At 35.3% G+C, this 19,824-nt stretch overlaps 3 protein-coding genes across 3 annotated transcripts; 2 read left to right on the top strand and 1 right to left on the bottom strand.

Moving 5' to 3' along the window:
- Window positions 1–433: 433 nt before the first annotated feature.
- On the bottom strand, window positions 434–930 carry LOC132142460 (histone H2A, sperm-like). Its single transcript, XM_059552347.1, has one exon. The coding sequence runs from the start codon at window positions 916–918 to the stop codon at window positions 496–498; it is 423 nt and encodes a 140-aa protein (XP_059408330.1). The 5' UTR covers window positions 919–930; the 3' UTR covers window positions 434–495.
- Window positions 931–1,794: 864 nt separating this feature from the next.
- On the top strand, window positions 1,795–8,523 carry LOC132142452 (protein CREG1-like). Its single transcript, XM_059552332.1, has 4 exons — window positions 1,795–2,189; window positions 3,125–3,244; window positions 3,326–3,524; window positions 7,886–8,523. Exons 1-3 carry the CDS (start codon window positions 1,917–1,919, stop codon window positions 3,509–3,511), a joined length of 579 nt encoding a protein of 192 aa, XP_059408315.1. The 5' UTR covers window positions 1,795–1,916; the 3' UTR covers window positions 3,512–3,524; window positions 7,886–8,523.
- An 852-nt stretch (window positions 8,524–9,375) lies between these two features.
- On the top strand, window positions 9,376–19,245 carry cd247 (CD247 molecule). The gene is made up of 8 exons (XM_059551553.1): window positions 9,376–9,526; window positions 15,747–15,841; window positions 16,610–16,654; window positions 16,733–16,807; window positions 16,895–16,927; window positions 18,241–18,294; window positions 18,385–18,411; window positions 18,508–19,245. Exons 2-8 carry the CDS (start codon window positions 15,749–15,751, stop codon window positions 18,577–18,579), a joined length of 399 nt encoding a protein of 132 aa, XP_059407536.1. The 5' UTR covers window positions 9,376–9,526; window positions 15,747–15,748; the 3' UTR covers window positions 18,580–19,245.
- The last annotated feature ends 579 nt before the right edge of the window (window positions 19,246–19,824 follow it).

The raw sequence follows: 19,824 nt of genomic DNA on the forward strand, positions 1-19,824 counted from the left end.
TAGATCAGTGGTTAAAACCGAAATAAAGATGTAAACGTCATCTCTCATTCACTCGCTCCCGCTTCCAGCTCGACGCTACCCCGCATTGGTTTGTGGGAAAAAGTGCTTCTAGGAGTGTAAACATCGGTTGTACCATAGACATATGTCTATGGGTTGTAGGCTACACTCGAAATCAGAATGAATTGTGGGTAAAAATTGTACAGTAGTGGACGAATGTAGGGAGTGAAGTGGTTCACTCAGAATTCGGACAGCACTACAAAATGGCTGACACCCCATATAGTGCACTATATAGTGGACAGGGAGCGGTTTTGGACAGCACATGAGGAATAGTAGTTAAGACTTCATGTGGGACTTCAGAAGCCCGTAGAAGGCCTGATGTAGGTCAAACACTAACTTCTTAAAAAAAAAAAAACTAGGTAGACATTAAAATTAATTTTTATTAAGGTTAAAACCAGTCAAGTGCTTAAAAAAAAAATAAAGATAAGAGTCGGAGTGTCAGAAGTCCTGGGATTGGACTTCTTTACTGGTGTTCGGGTCCCGCGAACCTTTGGTCTTCTTGGGCAGCAGCTGCGCCTGGATATTGGGCAGCACGCCGCCCTCTGAGATCGTGACGCCGCCCAGCAGGGTGTTCAGCTCTTCGTCGTTGCGCACCGCCAGCTGAATGTGACGCGGCGCGATGCGCAACTTCTTGTTGTCGCGGCTTGCGTTTCCCGCCAGCTCCAGCACCTCCGCGCACAGATACTCGATAACCGCCGTTAAATACACCGCCGCTCCGGAGCCGATGCGCGCCGCGTAGTTTCCCTTCCGCAGGAGACGCGCGATGCGGCCAACAGGGAACTGAAGGCCCGCGCGGGACGAGCGCGACACGGACGACTTGGTCTTTGGTGCAGCGACGATCTTCTTACCCCGACCAGACATGATGAAAATATCTAGAAATAAAATATGCATTGTAGACAAGCAAAACGGACCAGTACATCCGCTCCTAACTTACTGAAAACGGTCTAATCAAATAGGCCTACCTAACGTTACAGAACTTCAAATCGGATTTAGATAGTTAAAGTGCAATAAAGTAAACTTAAAAAAAAAAAAAAAAAAAAAAAAAAAACTTTGACAATAAACAAACACAAAAACAACTTAAACTTACCTGATGAACACACCAATTGAACAAGCAGTGACGTTGTTTAACTTTTATCTAAGAGGCTTAAGTTTTAGCTACTAGCTTAATTGATTTTAATTAAAATTCACCTGTGCAAATTAGTTGGTGGCTAATCAGCTCTTTGAATTTTTAATTTGATTTAAATTATCAATTAGACTGAGCCTTGTAAGTGCTTAAAAATCTTTAAAGTGTTGAATAAAATTGTGGAATAAATTCATTTTAGAAATCTATTTACTTTTTTATATTACTAATATTTTTAATGTTTATGACTTGTTAATTTCATTATCTTGAATTTGTTGAGGGCAATATCAAGTTATGTTATTTATCTATTTGTTATTTATTTGTTTATTTTCAGAGGGCTGAGTTCAGTCAAACGTTACAAATTATAAGTTACAAAAGTCTTATTTATAAGTTACAAAACTTTACATGTCTGTTAGTGCATATTTTTAAATACTGAGTAGTTTTAGAAAGTTATTAAAATATGAATAGAAAGTTAAAGATAGTTTCATCAATTGAAGTTCCTTCATGACGAAAGTTCATAGTGATTTATTTCATAGGTTTAATAAATTGTTTGTGGTCTGGATTTTTCTGCAACCACGTTTTATCTGATAGTCACATGACAGCTGTTTTGATCATGTGACCATTTTTTGTGGAGGACGCTCATGACTCATGTAATCAAACGATTCATGGTCAGTGTTAGTGATCAGTGAGTCTGTGCTCATCTGATTAATTAGTGTCCGGTCATTCGCAGCAGTCAGTCATGAATCGCGCGCTCTTCGTGGTGTGCCTTGCGCTCATCGCTGCTCACAGCGTCCCGCTGTCGGTTCCGCCACATGAGGAGGTCGCTCGGATGGCTCGGTTTGTGGTCAATAAGTGTGACTGGGCTTCAATGGCGACGATCTCTACTCACGACCCGGTCAGAGGACAGCCGTTCTCCAACGCCTTCTCCATCAGCGACGGGCCCGCGGGCAACGGAACCGGGACACCCTACATGTACCTCACACACATGGAGATTTCAGTTCAGGACCTGCAGGTGCTAATCAATAATCAGGACTGATCAATGGAGACTGACACGAGCTCAGACACTTCTGTAATGGAGTTACGGAACCCTAACGAATGTTTACCATGTATTTTTTTTTTTTTTTTGCTATAGTAACACTACTTTGCATGTATTTCCAAAACATACATTTAAACATTGGATAAAACCTGGTTCAAAGTTCTTGTTTGATTTTGCTGACATTAGAGTTAACATGTTAGAGTTTGTTGACAATTAGAGTTGTTGACATATTAAGAAGGAATATTGGATTTCTCTTTTTATCACTCTATAAATCAGAAAATACTGTAAACAGATAGAAACAAATACATTTTTCACCATGTTTTTAGGAATAAAATGTTGTATAAATCAGTTTGAATAATATATTAACAAACCCGTTAGTAAAAGCCTTCAGAATATGGATAGGAATAAAACTATAAAGTTTGGTCTATGTAAGAGAAAAAAAAACCTCTTTAAAATATATGGATTGCAATTGAAATATGCAGATGCAAATAGATAACATGCAATAAAGGAAACACCTAAATGTGTGTTTTGGATGTTTTCTTTCTCCTATTCTGAAAGAAGACACGTTATGAACGGAAAATACACCAAAATCTCAAAATGCATCAAAACATGTTTTGTCTGTAGTGTCTTGCTTTAAACTTTCATTACAGTATGAGATCATTGTAAAATGTGTTTAAATTGAATTTGACTTGTGATCTGTAATATGACACAACATACAAATTAAAACAACACACGATTATGTAACGCTGATACAGTTTTATGTAAGTGTGACGTCAGCATGATTCAGCACACAGCTGATAGTTGCTCTACAGCTGATAGACAGCTCTTTTATCATCTCTAACATTCAACAGGACTGTGTGGCTGAAGAAAATCACTTTGAATGACGACCTGTGTGTGTGTGTGTGTAACAGGTGAATCCGCAGGCATCTCTGTCTGTGTCTCTGGCTCAGACCAGCTACTGTAAGAATCATGGATTCGATCCTCAGAGTCCGCTGTGTGCCCACATCATCCTGTCCGGCTCCATTGTCGAGGTCTCCCACCTCTTCATCTCATTTCAGTTGAGTCTAATCTGAATCAGTGATTGTGTGACACTCAGGGAATCTGTTTTGCAGGTGAACGGCAGCGAGGCGTCAGTGGCTAAAGCCGCTGTGTTCAGCAGACATCCAGAGATGATCGACTGGCCCACTGACCACAACTGGTTCTTTGCCAAGATGTATATCACACAGGTTTGGGTGCTCGATTACTTCGGTGGAGTAAAAACTGTGACACCTCAGGAGTATTACAGAGCCACTCCATGATGGAAACATTCCGGTGAGTCTGTCAGACGTGATTGAGCTTCAGTTAAATTATTCAGTCAACATGAACAAGGCATTAAACTTCCATGTGTATTTGCTCTGAAATAATTTAATCCTTGTGCTGTTGAAAATGTAGTTTTCTCATAAAAAAACGACCAACCTTTTAGAAATTGCTTGTAAATCATTATGATTATTATCACCAAATATTGGATTCAATCTTTTTTGCCAACTTTAATTTAGCAGAGGTTTTTTTATTTAAATTTACATTTTTAGAACTGATTGATTCAGTTTTAGAACAAAAACATTATTAGTGGATAATTTTGGAAGAGTTCCATTTTGAATAAAAAAAACAACAACAACACTGTTTGTGGATAATAAAAGTAGGAATGCATAAACTCAGATTAATGATGTCAAATGATCAATCAGTTCCAAAAAGAAAAACAAAACCTGTGCTGACTGGAAATATCCAAGCTTTTGTTATACAGCTTTTTGCAATCAAAATTATTCAGCCTCCCAAAGACCTATTACTATTTGTAAGACCTATTACTATTTGTAAATAGTTTGTTTATATAACAGTTCAGTGTCTATTAATGATGGTAATGTCAACGTAATATTTTTGAAGTGCATTTTTTTTTCTTTTTTTGTAATTAAAAATATTTTGTCATCTTTTCAACCCCTATTCAATGCTGCTTATTTATATTTGTATGGTATGATACAAAATTGTGTTAAAACACAAATTAAGTCTTAAGAAACTATATAACAAAACTGAATTAGCTTGAACTCTTACACATACATACATTTAGCCTATGTATTTGCTAAAGCTGAGTAGCAAATATGGCCAAGTAAAAAAAGCTCTCACAAAAGTTATAGAGAACAAACTGTTTTATTACGTTAGATGGTCTGTGGCTACAAGAAGGCACATGGCCCTAAGACACAGTTGGCAGCCTAATTTAGAAATGTAAAATGTGTTGTAACAGAAAAACCTTTTAGGGTGTTGAAGAAAAAGCACAATATCATCAAGTCAAGGGGAATAGAATGTTTGATCAGAGCAACTGAGACAAGCTCTCAATGTACAGCCAAAGACTTGCAAGATGATCTGATGAAAGGAGGAAAAAAACATTTCAATGCTGAGTATAAGAACACTAGAGAAGCATGGCCTTCATGTCGGGGACGTCTCACCTTATGCCACTCTTTACCAAGAAGAACTTAAAAGGCCGACTTGAAAACATTTTTTTTTTATAGATCTGTGGAGTTCTGAAATAATACTTAATGGAGTGATGTGACCAAACTGGAACTCTTTGGACGCATGGATCAGTGGTTTGTCTGGTGCGAAAAGCTTATAAGCAGAACAACACATCTCCAGTCTAGTTATGGGGATGTTTTGCTGTTGCAGGAAGTGGAAATCTTGACTGGGATTCTTTGAAGTACCAGGCTAGTTGGGCAAAGATTTTGATGCCTTTGGTGCAGTGACTGAAGCTTGATGATCAATGGACTTTCTTGCAGTCCAGCCACCCCAGAGTACACATCCAAATTTACTGAAACTTGGTTCAGGGATCGCTCCTAGAACATTCTTGAGTAGCCTGTTCAGTCTTCAGATTTAAATCTTACTGAAAATATTTGGTATAATATGAAGAAAGCAGTGGCGACACAAAAACCAAAGATTATTAGTTGATCTTAAAACCTTTTCAAGCAAGGAAAGGGCCAAGATTACAGTTGAGAAGCTTCTAACCACTCACAGGTCGCGTTTATTGGAGGTTACAAAGAATAAAAGATTTTGCACGAAATTAGATTTTCATCAACTTTACGTTCTCAGAATCACTCAAATGTGTAAACTTTCTATAAGAGTTTACTGATGCCTTTGTTGAAATGTTTTCATAAAATTTTGTTCTCTGCAGCAAAATGTCTTGCAGGTCAAATATGTTGAATAATTCTGATTGCACCTGTAGCATAATGAGAGATTTATGAGTCATTTTTGTGCGCCAATCATTTTTGATGGCACCATATTGTCCTAGCAAAGTGAGAATTGCCACATATTTTAGAAACAACCTTTTCACAGCCAGCCTTGTAAATCTCCCAGGTTCAGGAAACTGTCCTCTGTAAAATGTGCTGCATACACTCAAACACTTGGGTTGTACTGTTCGGAAACAGTTTTGTAAATAAATCTTAACCACTGATTGCTAATTGTGTTCACTTTCAGAAGGCCAAATAAAGTGCTTTTGCTTTCACTGCGATCTGTGATTTTGGCAGGTCTCTTTCGTTTGTGGGAGACTCTGAGCTTTGTAACTTTGCAGATCTTATACATACAGTCGTGGCCAAAAGTTTTGAGAATTACATAAATATTAGAAATTGGAAAAGTTGCTGCTTAAGTTTTTATAATAGTAATTTGCATATACTCCAGAATGTTATGAAGAGTGATCAGATGAATTGCATAGTCCTTCTTTGCAATGAAAATTAACTTAATCCCAAAAAAACCTTTCCACTGCATTTCATTGCTGTCATTAAAGGACCTGCTGAGATCATTTCAGTAATTGTCTTGTTAACTCAGGTGAGAATGTTGACGAGCACAAGGCTGGAGATCATTATGTCAGGCTGATTGGGTTAGAATGGCAGACTTGACATGTTAAGAGGAGGGTGATGCTTGAAATCATTGTCCTTCCATTGTTAACCATGGTGACCTGCAAAGAAACGCGTGCAGCCATCATTGCGTTGCATAAAAATGGCTTCACAGGCAAGGATATCGTGGCTACTAAGATTGCACCTAAATCAACAATTTATAGGATCATCAAGAACTTCAAGGAAAGAGGTTCAATTCTTGTAAAGAAGGCTTCATGACGTCCAAGAAAGTCCAGCAAGCACCAGGATCGTCTCCTAAAGAGGATTCAGCTGCGGGATCGGAGTGCCACCAGTGCAGAGCTTGCTCAGGAATGGCAGCAGGCAGGTGTGAGCGCATCTGCACGCACAGTGAGAGGAAGACTTTTGGAAGATGGCCTGGTGTCAAGAAGGGCAGCAAAGAAGCCACTTCTCTCCAAAAAAAACATCAGGGACAGATTGATCTTCTGCAGAAAGTATAGTGAATGGACTGCTGAGGACTGGGGCAAAGTCATATTCTCCGATGAAGCCCCTTTCCGATTGTTTGGGGCATCTGGAAAAAGGCTTGTCCGGAGACAAGGTGAGCGCTACCATCAGTCCTGTGTCATGCCAACAGTAAAGCATCCTGACACCATTCATGTGTGGGGTTGCTTCTCATCCAAGGGAGTGGGCTCACTCACAATTCTGCCCAAAAACACAGCCGTGAATAAAGAATGGTACCAAAACACCCTCCAACAGCAACTTCTTCCAACAATCCAACAACAGTTTGGTGAAGAACAATGCATTTTCCAGCACGATGGAGCACCGTGCCATAAGCCAAAAGTGATAACTAAGTGGCTCGGGGACCAGAATGTTGAAATTTTGGGTCCATGGCCTGGAAACTCCCCAGATCTAAATCCCATTGAGAACTTGTGGTCAATCCTCAAGAGGCGGGTGGACAAACAAAAACCCACTAATTCTGACAAACTCCAAGAAGTGATTATGAAAGAATGGGTTGCTATCAGTCAGGATTTGGCCAAGAAGTTGATTGGGAGCATGCCCCGTCGAATTGCAGAGGTCCTGAAAAAGAAGGGCCAACACTGCAAATACTGACTCTTTGCATAAATGTCATGCAATTGTCGATAAAAGCCTTTGAAACATATGAAGTGCTTGTAATTATATTTCAGTACATCACAGAAACAACTGAAACAAAGATCTAAAAGCAGTTTAGCAGCAAACTTTTTGAAAACTAATATTTATGTAATTCTCAAAACTTTTGGCCACGACTGTACACAAACGGCTTCAAAACACACTAAAGAAAAAGTAAAACATGAAAGTGCATCATATGACCCCTTTAACTAGCATTTAAAAAAAAAAAAGTCATGTGTGGGTCAAAATAACCTAGAGCAAGCTTCATTTCAAGAAAACAGTCACTGTAGGCAAAAAGAATATTTAAAACAAGAAGTAAAAATTCCCCCTTTTTTCTGAGTGGGCAGATAAGACAGTTCTGAGTGAACAATTTATTGAATTAGAGTTTAGAATTGATTCACTAAAGTAGTTTAAATAAAGTTTCTGCTGAATTTGGAATGAGAGTAATTGTTAAACATCTGTAAACATCGGAATGCTCTCGCAAACACATTCAATCATTATGTTCTTAGATTTATATCACCAGCAAAATAATACTGAATATATTGGTTGGTATTGTATATCATATATATGTATACATGTGAGCTATGAGTGCAGCTGTTATCAGTCAGAAACAGACGCTATGCTGAATGTCATGTGACCAAAGTGTGTCTGTGTCTGCAGGAAGTGACACAGTAATCTTGATGAACTGGATCAAAGTCGCTGATGGAACGGTTCAGAAGAGACTCAAATTGATGAATGTTTCTCATGTTGATGCTGTTTGAATCTTGTAGCATTGTGATGTGTGTGTGAGACATATAAACCACGTTGTTAATCTCTCTATAAAATTCATGGAACATGATATGAAAATCTAGTGACATCGTTTTTGTAAGCATTTTGTAAAATGCTTAAGAAACATTTTTGCAGGTTTGCACATGCTTTTTCATTTGAATGTTTGCAGATTCTCACCAAATACAAATGCATTGCTACATGTTGATTTAAATCTAAGGAAAGTCTTGTGAGATTCACATATCACCTATAGATGTTTAATTTGGCTCTAACCTCTGATCTTTGCAGGAAACATGAATGTCACATGATGTTTTGCATCTAGGCTCATTTTGCCAATATTTTATAATCAATCTGTGTTTTTAAACACAGCTGAAACCTTCCAGCTCTATAAAATCAAGAGATGTCAGTCCAACGTTATTTACCCAGAGTAATTATTTTTCTAATGCTGATGTATATTTTAGATGTGCATATTAAGTATCTGGTTGTCATATTGCAGTGTGTGCAGTGAAATAAAGATCACATTTTTGATCTCATTCTTTGTGACTTCTCTTATTCTGTTAGTTTTTTCCCAGTAGGTCAAATTTCTCATTAATTAGGTCACTTTTTCAAAACTCTTCACACAGTTCTCCTAAGAAACTTTCATCTTAGCACAGCAGTGAAACATGTCTCAAATCAAGCTATTCTTCCAAAACACTAGCACAGATTATAACCCAACAGACACACTTTCTCACTCATAAAACAATTCCCTTAAAAAAACACTATCAACAGGTAGCATTATATAATATTATAACATTATTATCTTGTAAAATATAATTACAAAGCAAGAATTACACTACTGTTTAGAACATTAGTGTTACATTATAATAAAAAAGAAAAAAATCCTGATTTGCATTTCGTACTGAATGTAATGTAATCGAAAGATTTTAGATACAAAATATATTTCACTAAGGCATTAGTGAAGAAATGTAAATTGCCGTCTTCTTTTTTACTAAGTTAGGCTTTGAATTGGTTTAAAAGTTTTGATAAGAGTATGCAAATGTGCGAACTGGCCTGTAGGGATGTAGTTTTGATGGTGTTTGTGTCTGCATGTGAAAAGAATTCATTTAATTTGAAAAATGTAGTCAGTGAATGCATTATGTTCCAAAGCAATAAATGATCCCCAGTTTTACCCAAATAGACTGTTGTTATGCTCACTGTGTGAAGAGTTTTGAAAAAGTGATCTAAGTATTGACAAATGTGTCCCAACAATTATAAAAACTGTAATCGCTCATATTTTTCTGAGAGTGAGTAGGCCGTGAGTAGGTGTGTGTGTGTATTTGTCATCAGTGTTTAGTAGATGGGTTGTGTCTATATGTACAGGTGGAGCTTGAGGAGCCACTTCCTGTTAAGAGAGCAGATCACAGTGTCTTTGAGTCAAACACACACACGCACGCACGCATCTCAAAGCTGCGGCCTGTCAGACAGACAGAGGGATAATAATTGCACCAAGTGCAGCATCTGCCGTGATCGTCCTGCTGTCCATCACACCTGTGTCAGGTAAGATTCACACATCGCTCTGTTTGTGAGTGTTGAGCTGATCAGAGATCAGAGGCATCCGCTGCAGTCAGTCTGGAGTTGAGGGAAGGCCGCCATCTTTATCAAGCTTTCTGTGGAGTCGAGCGTTTCCTTCTTTCAAAAGATTCAAGATCCTCTCAGAAAATCAACACAGAACTAAAAAATTTACATCTTTCTTCAGTGTTTGACCTTTGGCCTCTTGAACTGAAACTGTTCACAGGTGATCTGACTTCGGTTCACTAGTGTTGTGTTCTCACTCACAGGCCACGCCGGTGTGGCATCTGTCTATGTTTCGCTCTCTATCGAATATGTCAAGTGACTTGAATGTAATTATTATTATGAATTTTTAAATGTGATTATATGGAATTAAAGAACAAATACTGCTTATAAAGATCAAAATACAGTCAACATCATCAGTATGAAAATGACAAATGATCACATTTTTTTTATAATAATAATGTTAACGGATGTTTTTGTTTTCAATCACCTGATTGTATATGAGAATTTTTTAATCTTAAATTTCATACAGCTTTTGTTATTGTATGACTCCTGTTATTCCTTCTGTTATCCCCTTGACATAGCAGTGAAAAAAAGTCTAATTTATTCCCCGCATTTTATTATCTGATGAAAATTTTACAATACATGAACAGTGCAAAAATATTATATATATATATATATATATATATATATATATATTTGTAAAAATAGCATTCTTCATAGCATACTTTAAATATTAAGTAAATATTTCTGTAATGCAACAAACATTTTATCCAGAGCAGAAATGAAATTCTCTCACAAATTTAGACTAGTTTTATTTGGTTTGATTGTATGCATTTCATAACAACTAATAATATTACAAAGATTACAAGACTGAATCTAAAACTCCTTCGAAAAGCGCTGTACAAAAAGAAACAATTTGACAAATATATAAACTATCCAGCAATGTCAACGACCTTAAATTAAATGACCACATGCTAAAAGTTTCAATGTTATTAAATATCAAATTTATTAGAAATGCTGAAACATCAGAACCAACTTTTGCTTCTCCAAACAACATGCGCTGAATCTAAAATAAAACCTGAAAAAAAACCTGCTTCTGTTTTTAAAAGCATCTTTACAGCCAAAAGCAAATAAACAAACTTAGATTAATTTTAATGTTTAAATAAGTGTTAAATGTGTTAAGTTTATTTCGAGGTGAAACTGAACGTTTGATGTTTTTTATAACTCCCTCAGGACAGAAACTGAGTGTCGTGTGACAGTGAACTGATTCAGTCGTTGATTCTGTCCGTGTGAATCTCCAGTAAAGCAGTGGAAACACTGGAGGATTCTGCTGATCTCACATCAGATCAGTGTTCGTGTCTTACTGGATTCACCGTTTCCACTGGCACTCATGATCATTAGTGTGTTTCACTGCTGTTTGTCACTAACACACTCCAGTTGTGTCATAATATTGTTTGATATGAACTTCCTGAGCCATTTTGCTTTACTGATGTTTTTCCACAAACACAGATGAAAGAAACACACATACACACGCTGATGGTATTTTATTCTATAAATAGCATGTATCTACAGTCTAGCGTATTCTTTTAGGATACAAGTACATATATATATTTGTTTTCATTATTTTTATTATTATTATTTCTTTTTTTTCTATTCATATCAAGTGTCAACGTTTTGGAGAATCATTTTAAATTCAAACATGCATATTATTAGAATAATTATTAACATATTTAAATGTAAATATTGCGGACCATCAGATATGTTTTTTTTTCTACTTCAGTGTCAGCTTCGGCTTGTCTAGTTTGACTTTTTTGAGCGTCTTGAAGAATCTTCAATTCTCAATGAAACTTTATATCAGTTTTCTGAATAGAAATGTCTGCTGAAGAAACAGATTCTGCTACTGAAGTTTGTTTTTCATTAGACTGCTGATGTTGTGGAAAGTGTTTTCATTCAGTGGGCGAAATGAGCTGTGTTTACAGTCAGAGTCACTCCTTAAATAGTTCAGTGAATGAAATTACGAGACAATGGAAAATAGAGTTTGAAAAACAGAATTTCAAGGAACACGCTGTAAAATTCTATCAATTACACATGAAATGCCGAAATGTAGCACTGTTGTGACATCCATCAAATGTTTTTTTTATTCTGTGAACTCAAATATGTCACACCTGACAGATGCTTATTATAACTCGGTCATCTGGCAGAACTAGTGCATTTACATAACCCATGAAGGATTTGTTAACACACACACACACACACACACACACACACACACACACACAAAGTTCTATAAGATTTAATTAATGTTTCTGAGAAAAACAACAATAATGTGAAATAATATTCTCATACTGTTTTCTAAGATTTCTCTTTCAGAAATCATTCTAATATGCTGATTTGTTGTTCAAGAAACATTTCGGGTTGTGAAATGTTATGGAAACTGTGATAAATTTATAGTTTTTCTGGATTCTTTGATGAATAGACAGTTCAGCATTTATTTGAGTTAGAAATTTTTGTAACGTTATAAATGTATTTACTGTCACTTTTGATCAATACAATGGATCCTTGATGAATAAAAGTATTCATTTCTTAAAAAAAATATCCCAAACCTTTTAGCGGTAGTGTATACATACTGCATACTTGATGAAGAAACTAACATTTAAGAAATATATATATATATATATATATATATATATATATATATATATATATATATATATAAATAATCACATTCTATTTTTTAGTTTTGTGCACATATAAATGTTTGAGTCGTTGTTGACTGGTTTGATTATGTTAATAAAAATGATTAAACAATATTTTTCTTTGATTAAAACATTTGTTTCACATTCAACAAACTGAATGGTTGCTTCATTCACACTAAATCTGTTACCCATCCGCTCATATTTATTTTACTTTTTAATCTTAATCTAACCTTTAATTTAATGCGTCTATTTGAATTGATTGTAATAACGTAACAGAATAACAGAATTTAACCTGTTTTTCACCCATTTAGATGAATCTCACATGAAGCTCGTTGCAAGTAAAATAACAGAGAACATATACAATATTTAGTTTGTTTTGCATTATATCATGTATACCTTTAGTATTTTACTGCTATATCTGTACTCACAGCACTTAAGTTTGGATACTGAGAGAAAAATTTTAAAGTCCAAGTATCTGGCCAAAAACATACTTGAGTAAAATAATAATAATAATAATACAGCATCAAACTGTACTTAAGTATTAAGAAAGTGGAATTAACCTGAACGAACACAAGAGCCATGAGATTCCCATTGAATCATTTTAATAATTTCAATTTTCTTAATGCAAAATGAATGAATTGTGTAACAGTTTTTGTAAACATATAACAGCACACAGATCAAAAACATCCGTCTAGTGCATATTTATGTAGAACAACAAAACAGAACAGTGGAACACATTCTGGTGAACGGCCCTTAAACACTGAGATGAAACGCACATGCTGAAACCAGAAGAACGAGTTTCAACAAACCCTAAATCACCTTTGAAATGGACAGTCGCTCAGTAATGATTAACTTGTAGAATAAAAATAAAAACTATATAGAATTATATCACTGTTTGTGATGTCAGTTCAGGGCTTTTGTCTGCAATAATAATGAATGTCTTTCAAATTTTTATTTGGGGCATCTGGTAATTTTTCTATGCAAATATTGATATGAAAATAATTGCGATTAATTATATTAATCAGCGTGATTCATTTGATCAAAAATTAATTGATTGGCAGCACTAATTGTTAATGAAAATTATGTTTATTAACTATAATGTAATTATAATAATAATAGCAATAATCCACGGCCTGGCAAGAACATCAATAAACATGAAGCTTTTTCTCATTTTAATTTTGCATTTAAAAGTAGTGATAGTAACTAGTAATAGTAGTAGTAAACTAAACAGTTTTCAAGATTTATCACATTTAATATAAAATGTAATGGTGGTTATCAAAATATACAGCTGTATGATCAATTCTCACTGAAGAAAACATGATTGAATTATAATATACATTTTGTAACTGATTATATTGTCATGTAGTGGACAATAGTTTTGTCTCAATGTTAAAACATTAGCCATATTGACTTCCACAGAAGCGGATCTCTTAACCTCAGAGCATGAAAGGGCTGTCTTCAAAGGTTTATATGTGCTATTTTTAAAAATTATTTATTCATTGATTCTTTGAATTATAGTTACTGTTACTGTGACTTACGGCTGCACTCTTTTGATTGGTTAAATAACAAACCTAAATAAAAAAAAACCTATTAGATAATAATAACTGACCGCCAAACCTCAAAACACTGCAAAAGTACACCATGTAAATTTCAAGTAGAAATAAAACTGTAATGACTAAAACATGCTGCTTTTTTCTTCAGAAATTGAAGTATTCAGTTTAAATTGCACTCAAAGTACACTCCAGAATAATACTTGACTGCAATATTTTTTAGCTCTGTTCTGTCAGCTCTTTTGATGATCAGATGACCAGCAGCTGTTTTGAAGTCAAGTGTGAGGTTTGTGTTTGACCCGTTTAAAGGCGATGACCTGCTTGAGCCATCCGACACTTTAGGTTACGTTAACCACAGCAGTGCACAGCTGCGGTGTGGAAAAGGAAGTTCAGATCCGCCCACATTCAGACCAGCAAACTCACATATTCTTCTGAATCAGGAGAAAATCAACATCTGACCATTAAACTAAAGCAGATGTTCATCCACTGAACTACACCAACAAATGAACTATATCTGTTAAACCATTCAAATTAATCAAACTGTTATACATGTGACCTTTGATCTCTAAAACTACTCACTACACATTCTAGTTATGGAATAAATACAAATTGTAAGAACTCAAATGTTTTTGTTTAAAACATGTAACAAACATTGGTCGGTCAAATATCAAACTATTTCAAATAATTATGCGGGAATCACAACTTCTTTAAACTCACACTATTCCTGACCAATCAAATAATAAACAATTTCAGTACTTTCAGTGTTAACATGAAAGATATATATATGTTTTTGTTTGAAAATGTATAAAACATATTACATGAGAAAATCAGATCCTAAAGCAGAACCTTAATTGTAAAAAAAAAAAAAAAAAGTCTGAACATAAAAGCAGTGCCAGAAAGAAAACTGAAAATGATTCAGAAACATCTGATCTATATTTGGAGCCTGCTACACTTGATAAATATTAAACGTAATGATTATAGTTACACTTTTGAAAATAAAGCTTCCAAAAGGTTTTTTTTTTTTTTTTTTGCACTGATGCCCTTTTGTTTCATGAAGGAACTTTTGAGGAATAGTAAGGTTCAATGGATGTTAAAGTTTTCTTCATGGAACCAAGGATGACATTAAAAAACTTTATTTGTAAGACTGTACCATTTTTGATGAACTTTGTAAAGGCTGCTTTCTTTGACATGTCTCTATTCATGATTTTGCAGCTTAGTATGGTTTAATGTTCTGTGTGACTCAAACGTGCAGCACATTTCTGATTTTCACACACGATGCATTTCATTGGCTTGTGTTGTATTGCCACTTTACAACGATTTATTATGTGTGTGTGTTGCATCACTCTCGTGTTCCTCCCTCTTTATCTCTCTCACACATACACACACATTTAGTCAGTTAGAGCAGCTGAACAAACCGCTGAACTAGAAACACTCGAGATGAACACCACAAACACTTCATAAGAGAGCGAGAGTTTATGTGTGTGTGTGTGCGTATGTGTGGTATGTGAAGTGTGTGTGTGTGTGTGTGTGTGTGTATGTGTGTGTTATGTGAAGTGTGTGTAAGTCTGTGTGGTTCAGGTAAACCAACCCAGGCATAATGTCCTCTCAATTATGGCAATATATCCAAAATCCTTGTCCTTGTGAGGACGTTGTTTGGTCCCCATGAGCGAAACAACTTGCAAATCATACAGAATGATCTTTTTTGAAAAATTAAAAATGCAGAAAGCTTAGTGTGATGGGTAGGGGATAGAAAATACACTTTGCTTAGTATAAAAAAAACATTATGCCTATGGAATGTCCCCATGAAACATGGAAAACCCAACATGTGGTGTGTGTGTGTGTGTGTTTGTTCTGTTGAATATAACCCTGTTGAACGTGCTCATATTCGACTGAATTATGGCTGCTGGATGCTTTGTTCGGACTCATACAACAATCTGCTTTTTCTTGTGTTTTCAGCAATGTCGATGTATGATCCTAGTTACTGTTACATCCTGGACGGATTACTGCTTCTGTACTGCATCGCCATCACTGCTTTCTTCGTGCGTGAGCGAGTAAGAGTCTATAACACACACACACACACACACACACACACACACACCTATTATATGCTAATCTGTAGTTTGAACCGTGATTAATGTAGATCCCAAAAAGTGCACTTCAAATACACAGATGATGCACGCCCCATGAATTTGTCCTTACTACTATTACTCTTATTGTAATATGCCAGAAATAGAGTAAATTGTATACTGGTGTGTAATTCTGAAATACGATGTTGGACAATGTACTCAGCACAGTCAAAGTTTTAATTACGTAGATGAGAGACTACCAGATTGACTACAGAGTGAAAATAACCTTAAACTCATAGTGATTGTAGATTACCTACAATCTGTAGTCTAATACTGATAGCCAATTACATGTTAGCAATGTAATCTGTTACATTAAACATTTTAGGTAAAATAATCACACTACTTTTTGATCACTTTTATCCTAACTAATGTATCACATTGTTCTGAATAGGATAATCGTGTACCATATTGATATTACAATACTAATAGTAAAATCTTAAACTGGGGTTCAGAAGTTGATGAATAGCTAAAACTGATTTAAATCTTAAAACTATAAAAGGAAAATAAATAAAAACAAATCAAAATAAAATAAAATCATTGTATTTGATTACCTGCATGCCATGTGACCATTCAACCATAGATATGCAAATAAAATAAAAATATTGACAAAAACGGTGAATCCCTGCATTACATGTAAATATAAAAGTATATTTAAAAAAAAAAAAAGTTCATTAATGAAGCTTCTTTCGTCAGTGTTTCAAGAAGAAAAGCAACGTGGAGCAAGACTCTTTGTATCAGGTGAGAATTAGATACGTGATCAATGAGCCAGCGATCACAATATTAAAGATGTTAACGGAGCGTCTGATGTTTTTCCAGCCAGTTAATAAGAGCGGCCAGTCGGCTTACGACGTACTGACGCAGCGATCGACTGAAGAAGGTCGATCCGGAGGGGTAAGTATTGAAATAATTTGACACCCATCACATCATATCACATGAGGGACAGGAGCAGCATGTGATCTACATGTCTGTGTTTCACAGGGACGCAGGCGAGGAGACGACAGCACTTACACGGTAAGAGCTTCTTCATCACAGGAAGGAAGTTTATTAGTAGCTGAAGCGCGTCAGTGACCACAGAGGCACCTGAGGCACTTTCCACTGATGATGAGATGCAAAACCACCATCAGAAACCCCATCAGATCAACCTGCAGAAACTCAAACTGAGCGTTACAGGAGGCGCTTTAGCTCAAACGCTTAAAAATGAAGGGCCTCCTTTGACATAAATTGTTCCATGCATAGTTGTCTACTTTCGCGAGACAAATAAGCAACTGCAGCTTCAAAAACAAGCCCATTATGTTTTGATAAATTATTATCATCAATATGATTCATTATGTTATTTATTAGCTACCAAAAACTGAGCCTAACTTATTAAACATATCAGCAAACTGCAACAAAGCTGGAACAAAACTCCAGTCTGGAAAAAATCTCCAGTCACCTGTGAGCAGAATAGGATTGGAGAGATGGAAAAGGAGAACAATGCAAGAGCTTCAAAGAGGAACTGTAACATAGCCACATATGTATATCCTACTAAAATATTGTCTAAAAAAAAAGCCAAAGTTGCGTACAATACGCGGATTTGGCAACTATGGTTCCATGAAGAGCTTAGAGCTTTTAACGGCAATCACTCTTAAAAAAAGGAAGGTTTTCACAGGATGCTATAGAAGAACCATTTGTGGTTCCCCAAAGAACCTTTCGGTAATCAGTTCTTTATACAACTAAATTATTATTATTATGATTATTTTTTAGTGTGAGGTTCTTTGAATAATCTAGCTGCAAAGATTCCATAGGTGTTAAAAGATTCTTAATGGAACCATAAATGCAGATTAAAGAAGCTTTAAATAATACTAAAATGTATATATATATATATATATATATATATATATATATATATATAGGTATATGTGTGTGTGTGTGTGTGTGTGTGTGTTATTTAGACTATTAAAAAGGTTCTGTTAATACTTGATCACTGAAAGGTTCTTTGGGGAATCAAAAAGTTATTCTGTTGCATCACTAAAAAGCTTTATTTTTAAGTGTATGAAGTCCTTCAGATGTTAACAACATCTGACACATTCCTAAATGAAACAATTTCAACCATTAGGCCTAGTTATTTTTAATATACAGTCAGAGAGAAAGATTCAAAGTGTTGCAGATTTGCTCTTAATATTAGTAAATGTGGAATGAATGAGTCTGGTAAATATGCTGTAGAATATGGCTCACACTTATATAATATATTAATGTTTGACTTAACCGAACAAATGATTTAATACGTTTCTTCCACAAAACTGTGATCACGACATGATTATGATTATTGTGATGGTTTATTTCAGCCTCTGCAGAAAAAGACAGACGACACGTACCGTGAGATTGAGACGAAGCCGGGCGTAAGTGTGACTGATTCAGTCTTAATTTCATATCAATTCATCTGAATGATTCAACAAAAGTCTCAAACTGATCTTGTGATTTTCCTCCAGCGCCGCCGTCCTGATCAGGTTTATCAGGTCAGACATATTTAATAGCAAAACTAAACATCAGATCACTGTCAAATAAGTGTCACTTCATTTGGTTTGATGTGATTAACGTGTTTTGTGTTTCAGGGTTTGAGCTCCATGACTAAAGACACGTATGATTCTCTGAACAAGCAGCCGATTCACCCGCCGCCTCGTTAAATGCTGATTCTCCACAAACCGGCCGTCAGGATCACAGTCCAGTGCAGATTCAGCCACTTAACACCTTCATTCACTCGTGTCTTTGATTTCAGTCCAGTAGTTTTTTCCCCTACATACTCCAGTGACTATTCAATGTTTTTACAGTGACTGTGTTTATTGTTTCTCCACTTCGTGAATTATAGAATTTCATAACGAACCCAAAAGTCCCACATGTATAGTATAAATCATTATAAAACCAAACCTGACTGAAGACCAAACTTTTACACATTGTAAGATTCAACTAATTCACAGTGCAATGAGACCTTTGTAACTCTCAACGATTTTCAATAACGCCATTTGGTAACACTTTACAATAAGGGTTCATTTGTTAACAAACGACGAAGAATAAATCTATAATATTTATTCATCTTAATGTTGATCTCAGGATTTACCAATTCATTTTAAGATAAAAAGTTGTGTGTTAACATTAGTTAATGAACTGTAAACTAACATTAAAAATGTTATTATCATTAACAAAGGTCAATGTTGTAAATGATATCTCACACATTGTAAATGTTAATGCATTAATAATGTTGATAAATGAGACCTTATTGTAAATTATTACCTTGATATTCTGTATGATTTAAAAAATGCATTATCTTGTGATGAAATATGATCCGCAGGTTAAACAAGTAAAGTATTTTTTATAATAGTGTAATATTACATGTAATATTTTTAAAACTGAGAATTTTACTATTTCTTTTGGTTGTTACTTTTTTCCGTTCTGTGTAATTTTGTATCCGCTTGTTAAAGTTATTTTTCTCTTTTTCAGTAAATAAAAAATAAAAAGGAAACTTGATTTGACTGTTGATCAAAATACCTGGAGATCATACAGATAAACACTCTGAGAAAAAAACAACAATGAAATCTACAGCTGCAGCAACAGCAACATGACAAACTCATCATCTGATAATGAACAGCAAAGAAAAATACACAAAATCGCAAATCCAGAAAGGTTCATTTCTATGGGAAACAACAACAACTGAACTGTGAGAGTTGATTAATCACCAAAAACCTGTAGAGGAACGAGAGCGTGTGTCTGTTTGAGCTTGTGTGTGTGTGTGCGAACAGCCCTTCCGTATCAAACACATTCTGTAGAGAATCTCACAGAATCATCTCTCAGAAGCGGCTCATGAGAACGACAAGAGACACTCATGAGATGATTTATCTCATGATTTATATTCCACCAGAAAATCAATCTCTGGA

This window comes from Carassius carassius, chromosome 6 (assembly GCF_963082965.1).
Source record: "Carassius carassius chromosome 6, fCarCar2.1, whole genome shotgun sequence".
Lineage (NCBI taxonomy): Eukaryota > Metazoa > Chordata > Actinopteri > Cypriniformes > Cyprinidae > Carassius > Carassius carassius.